The sequence below is a fragment of the Falco rusticolus genome, chromosome 10 (genome assembly GCF_015220075.1).
Source record: "Falco rusticolus isolate bFalRus1 chromosome 10, bFalRus1.pri, whole genome shotgun sequence".
NCBI lineage: Eukaryota > Metazoa > Chordata > Aves > Falconiformes > Falconidae > Falco > Falco rusticolus.
In genome coordinates, this window is record NC_051196.1 from 13,127,726 (window position 1) to 13,134,002 (window position 6,277).

A 6,277-nucleotide genomic window follows, 5' to 3' on the forward strand; every position below is an offset into this window, starting at 1 on the left:
TCTTAAATAAACATGCTGTTGGTATTTACAGATTGTAATGACTATGTGAAATATTTAGCCAAAAAAAAAAGTCAAGATCTCCACTGAGAGAGGTCTACAGTCCAGCTAATAGAAAGTGAGGGCAGAGGTATTGATTGTAAGAAAACCAGTGCTGCAAGGCTTTTTAAAATAAGTATGTTCTGAGAAGAGATGGAAAGCCAGGGGTAATAAAGACTTGGAACCTGGGAACTTTTTGAAAGCATAGGGTAGCATAGAGTAAGATAAGTGAACCAGGCAATGGAGATTCAGGAATATGAAGAATGAAATTGTAATAAGAGGAGGCAAGGGCAGAAGGAACTGGAAGCAGCATTCGGTAGACCTAGGAAAATAATTTAAGGAAACTGATAGGTTAAGTAGGGAAGGCCTGAAGAGACATTTAGTCAGTAGCTCTCCATTTTGGCCTTAAAAATCTTTGTTTAGAAACTTGGCCGTTTCTAGATGGCCTTGCCCATTATCTTCCACTTAAGCCTGATCAGTACCTTTACTTAGAAGTGAACATTTAAAGCCAAACTGCCATCTCAAGTACCCTTCAGTGATTACTTCCATTCTGACGGAAGGAGCAGTAGGATGGCCCCAGTCCCCTCACGGTGCAGTCAGTGGTGTCTGTGTCGCAGGTCTCACAATGGCACTCTGTAGCTACTGGGTACGAATAAAAAGATTCGGGATGGTCACCACAGCCAGGGATCTTCACTGTTTCATACACAACCTGCTTGAAGGTACATGTTTGCTGAACGGATGATACTGGTGGATATTTATAGACTGGATCCTGAAAAGTACAAGAAGGAAACACCTATTTTGAAATTTGTTGTGGGGTAGAATGCCATTTTTTTATAAAATAAAGGACCTGATATGAAAATTAATTAAACCAGTGGGAAAATCCCACTGAGAGGAGAAGGATTTGGATCAGGCTCTTCCAATTCCACCTAGATCCTTAGATTTCTCCTTTCAGGAGGACCAAAATGGCAAATTTGTGTCATACCATCACCAGGCAATCTTGCAGGTCAATTGCTTGATTCTTCAAATTATTTAGAAAGGTGGAGAAGTCTACATAGTTATGGCTACTTTATTGTATCCATTTGCAACCACGATCTGAACACAAGGTAGAGATCCCTACTATAATACTTTCAGCTCTAGTTATACAACATAAACATAATGTATGCAGCCAGTTAAAGATCTGACTTTTACTAGCATCTTTTCACCCTTCCCTTTGCAGTTCAGATTGGCTGTGTATCTACTTTGCTGTCAAATAGCATAGCAGTTACTCAGTTCTGCTATGTGTTTGTTATGAACTGGGGAAATAGTTTATTCATATATTACTTGGAGTATTTAATTCTGGTGCCTGAAATTAAACCTAAGATTCTCACCCTTGTGAAGCAGTATCCTGAGCACCACGTGGCATTCACTGTGATACAGAATTCACATTCTTCTCTTTCCACTGCTATAGTAATATTGGTCAGCTGACAGCTATTGCAACAAATTGCTTTCCAGCAAAATAACAGCACGTAACAATTAACTGCCTTCATCCTGCGTAGAAAGAAACAAATATATCTATCCTGGAGAAACATTTATAGTTATAGTCAACAAGAAATATTTATAGAAACAGGGAGAAACTGAGTCTTCACATTATCCTCAAGTAGATCTATAATAGCAAGCTTTCAGAAACATCAGTGAGAACATGTGATAAAGCCATTAAATAGATCTATCCATATGTTTATTGTTAAAGGGGTTTGATTTTCCTAAGCAATTGAAATAACACGTCAGCAGTCTCTGCAGAATAATAATAGCAGAGTACCATACCACTTTCAATGAAATATTTTTATCTAAGTTTCTGCACAGAGAATGTGTCCTGCCTTTTAGGAGAAAGAAAAAGAAGCAAGGGAGAGAAAGAGCAAAGTTTCAGAAGGAATTAATTACATACAGTATTTCAATTTGAAAAAAGATTTCTAGATCAGAATCTGAGGAAAACTTACCTGTATTCTACTTGCCTTCCTGGTAATAGCTGTAGTGAAAAGAAAGCCCTATGCTTACCTTTTATACTAAATCGGGTGTAACTTATACCTTGAGGATTTGCAGTGTATTAATGCAGCAAGCATTAGTTTGGTACTTGGTGAAAGCGGATTAATGTTCAGCCAGACAGTGAGATCAAGCCTTGTTAAGAGGAAAAAAGAAAAGCAAAACATACTCAGGAAGTGATGGTGAAGGTTACTGTCACAATGTCTTTTTAGAAGTTTCACTGGATTTGATTCAGTTGTATTTAGAAATAGCTGAGCCATTCCACAATTTGAAAGAAGATTGAGAATGCTATTTTTGGAAAAGTTCAGGTATTTTAACAGTGCTTTATGTCAGCCCTCAAACTGATACGCTCGGGGTGCAAGCTGGTCTTCTGGTAATTCATAGCAGAGATATCGCTAGAGTGTTTCTTGGCTAATGAGTGTGTGTCTGAGTTTTTCAGGGTATCAGTCTTAATCATTTTTCTCTGAATTAGGTCTTACTCAGTGAGTTGTGTATGTACTTGGTTATTGATCTTTGGTTCAAGAAAGCTGGTAGTGTGAGTTTTGTTAAACCATGAATAATTCCACTTTTCTTTACCATTTAAAATACCACTGTGGTTTTCCAAAATTCAGATTTCTGTCCCAGTACATGCAGTCCTGGTTCCTATTTGTCTCATGGTCACCTTTTTTTAAACTTACGTAAGGGATGTCTGTATTGTGGAAAGGAACTATAAAAATGTCAATACGAGGCTCCAGATCTGTGTTTTCTGTCAGTGATCTGAGATCAAGTATTGTCGTGTTACAGGGAAGATGATAATATTTTTAACAGGCAACCATGCAAACTCAACTTGAATGCTTTCCCTAGTTTGTCATGATAATAAAAGATTCTATGAATAGCGTTCCCCTGCTCGCTGCTGTTTTCCTGCATTCACAAGTTAGTGATGTGTGCCTTTTCACCAGAATAATGACACAGAAATAACTTTGTTGAGCTTCACATATCACTTCTGGGGAAAATGACTCACAGTAGAACCGTATTTACTATCACCTGCCCAGAACAGCCAGTCTTGCTTTGTTATGACTGTTCTATTATGGTCAGTCTGACTTTTACAGAAATCAATCCACAAAAGAAATAACTGGGCTAAGGACATACAGTTAAAAGGATCTTATCATTAAAAGAATTCTCACTAGCTATTAGTTGTCCTGCAGATGGGATACTTTCAAATTGGCTTTTATAAATGAGCCCTTTAAGTGTCTCATATCTTCCTGTGGTCCTGTCAGACTGGCCATCTTTCCAGTTTCCATTCCAGTCTGCAATACCTTAATTGTTAATGAATTCCTATCACAGCAAAGTTAGAAAATGACGCAAATTTTCCCTGGACATCTCTGTAATATAAACTTTGTTTGAATGAGAACACAGCTCAGTTAAATATATAAAGAAGTCAAGCAAGCAGACATGTTCCTCTTTCTAATATAAACCCCTGTGATAGTTCCTAATGGTGTTTTGTGTTGTTTAGTGTCAATGCAGCCTGTCTTCTTAGAGAAGATTCTCATTGTGAATCACAAATTCCAGAGATGCCGACAAAAGCTGATTACAATTTGTTATGTCCTTACTGAGGATGTTGTCCTTTTTAAAGTACTAATTTAGGCAAATTAAATAAAACTAAATAACTTCATTTGCAAAGACAAGACCGAAATATCGAATCTTTCAGTTGCAATGATCTGTTTCATGGTTTGGGGAAGCCTTACGCATTCACTAAACCATAGTTTCAGAAGCAGAGAGTACAAGTTTAGTCTCTGCCATGGTGTTTTCTTCCCCACCTATTTCCTTACTCTGCCCCAGTCAGCTGCCTCACTGTGCAACACAGATTGGGGAAATCATTCTGATTGAAAGGAAAAAAACCATCCCAGCTGTCTTTTACAGCATTGCTGTTAATCCTTGTTCTACAATGAAATGAACAGCTTGTAGCAGTGGATGGGATTGATTGGGGAGTGGAACAAGAGGGGAGGTTAACAGGAAATACTTTACATAGTGTTCTAACTGAAGGGTTCGTGAAGCTACATCGTAAACACAATACAAACTTTTTAACAGGAAGATTTCATCCGCGCTTACTTCAGGGGCATTTTATTTCTGTAATCATCAGTTGTAGGTTGGTTCAGCAGCTGCCAGCTCTGCTAAATCCATTGTGTGAATATATGAACAAGCATTTTTAGGGTAATAGAAAATTACAAATTGAAATCAACTAACCACCAGTCTATCATCTGAGGAGTGATAATTTGGTGAGTTGTTACTTGGTTGACTTTGATTTTATTCCCACACCTTTTGTTAGAAAGATACAGTAAAGGAATGATTTTTCGTGATGGGCAAGGTACTGTGTAAGTACATGTTTTTCTAAGGTTATTAGTTCATACCTCTGGTCATACTTACATGCTAACTATATCATACTCCTTCAAGTTTGTATTCCCATTAAATTAAAAAAAGGTTATGGTAGTTGTGATGGGAATAATAAATATTATTTATTCAGAAAGCTGTCATTTCACATGTATGTGAATGTTATATGTAGATTCTGTGTTACTGAATTTTGTATCTGTTTGAGAAATAAAAATGCTTTCCATTTAAAATGGTTTATATTTCAATTTAGGGAAAAACGTCAGAGGGAAGAACACTTCCTCTTCACATGCTACAGCAGCTTCTAAGTGTTAAGTAATGGTTTTGTCTACCTAGTTCTTAAGCAGTATTGGCCATCCTAGATTTAGCATTTGTCATGCTTCTAAGCTGAATGCTAGGTGTTGCCCAGGTTGTCAGAGAGGAATTATTGAAGCCATACTCCTGGAATTCTGTGTTGGTTTACATATGCAGCCTAGGAAATTAAAAGATACTGTGGCATGCCAATACAGGAAAATTCTGACAGGCCTGTGTGTGCTTTGCTCACACCTGGAGCTAGCTAAGCAATTTGCAGATCTGGAATCTCTTTGCAAATGTCCTGTTTGGATTGGAGCAAAGCAATCTCATGTTCTTTCTCCACTTTTCTAGGGTTATCTTACTAGTGGGTCAGTCCATTGTGCAGAATCCAAGCTCTAGCACACCTTATAAGAGGGCTCAAGTTGCTGCAGAATCCTGTAATTGCCTTATTATTGGGAATGGAAGAGTTGGATAGAAATAGCTAGCACTTAATGGTCAAGACCTCTGTCAACAGAGATTGCTGTATTACTATTGAAGTGAGTGGGGAAATCTGGCAAATGCCATGACAGAAGACCTTTTCTTCAACATGGATGGGGAGTGGGTTTATCAGAGTGTAGGTAGTCCTGTGGACAAGACTCTCCAACTTTTGTGCAAGCCATAGTGGCCATCAGATTCATGTGGCTGTGCTAATGCCTTAGTGGCATCTCAGGGAAGTAAAAGGCTTCTCTGTATTGCGGTTTTTTTTGTATTCCATGGCTGTTTCCCTTGGACTACTTACTGCTGTAACCTAGCAAGCCATCCTGACCACTGCTGCCACAAGACAGCACTTGCTTTGCTGTTTCTAATCACTTCAACTAGAAGTGCTGTGACACATCCTGCTGTTGTTTCCCTTCTAAGTAGTAAATGCTTTTTTAATTCTGTTTGTGGTTTAGTGGTTGGTTTTGGGGTTTTTTTGGTTGTTGTTTGTTTGCTTAGTTTGGTTTGGTGTTTTTTTTTATTTTGTTTTTATTTTGTTTTGGCAAAAGCATATAATACAGAACAGAAAGCTTTGTGTTTCATATATATCCTAAACTAACAAAATTTCTTTCTTCAAGAGGGATGGTGGTAAGACTAGCAATTTCGTTACTGCAAATTGTAAATCTGCCTTGCTTGAAAGAAGATAGTTTGGATCTTTCAGAGAACTTTAGTATCTATGAAAGTGCTGTTAGAAAACTTGGTTATATGTGTGCAACACATCCACCATGAGTAATAAATCTGACTGTCTTGATAGTTGTATTAGTTGAATAGTTGATAGTTGTATTGAAGATACATGAATTCTCAGGTTATTTATTTTTCATTTTGGTTTGGATTTAAAAATTAAATCAGGTCCTGATTAATATGGCTTAAGGCAGCAATGTGCAACTAAGTGTCTCTTTAGCAACCCAAGATCATTGTTCTCCGAAACAGAAGTCCAAATAGATTTTTTCCAAAAAATTACCAAAGAAGAAGATAGTTGAAGTTGTATTGAACCTTCCCATTATTGAACCTTCCAGTTGAAAAAGTGCGATGTCTGATATAAAAGGCAGGT

General features: G+C 37.6%; 1 protein-coding gene across 1 annotated transcript; it reads right to left on the reverse strand.

Annotated features, from left to right (window-relative positions):
• Positions 1–568: 568 nt before the first annotated feature.
• FSHB (follicle stimulating hormone subunit beta) lies at positions 569–1,562 on the reverse strand. Its single transcript, XM_037403176.1, has 2 exons — positions 1,404–1,562; positions 569–805 (listed from the first exon to the last, which is right to left on the reverse strand). The coding sequence occupies exons 1-2, from the start codon at positions 1,560–1,562 to the stop codon at positions 569–571; spliced, it is 396 nt and encodes a 131-aa protein (XP_037259073.1).
• Between the last annotated feature and the right edge of the window lie 4,715 nt (positions 1,563–6,277).

Bases quoted from the DNA above. Each gene is read 5' to 3' on its own strand.
- FSHB (XM_037403176.1), bottom strand. From the start codon at position 1,562: ATGAAGGCAGTTAATTGTTACGTGCTGTTATTTTGCTGGAAAGCAATT. The intron at 806-1,403 runs GTGAGAATCTTA...TGTACTTTTCAG, and splicing joins CAGGATACTGCTTCACAAGG to GATCCAGTCTATAAATATCC.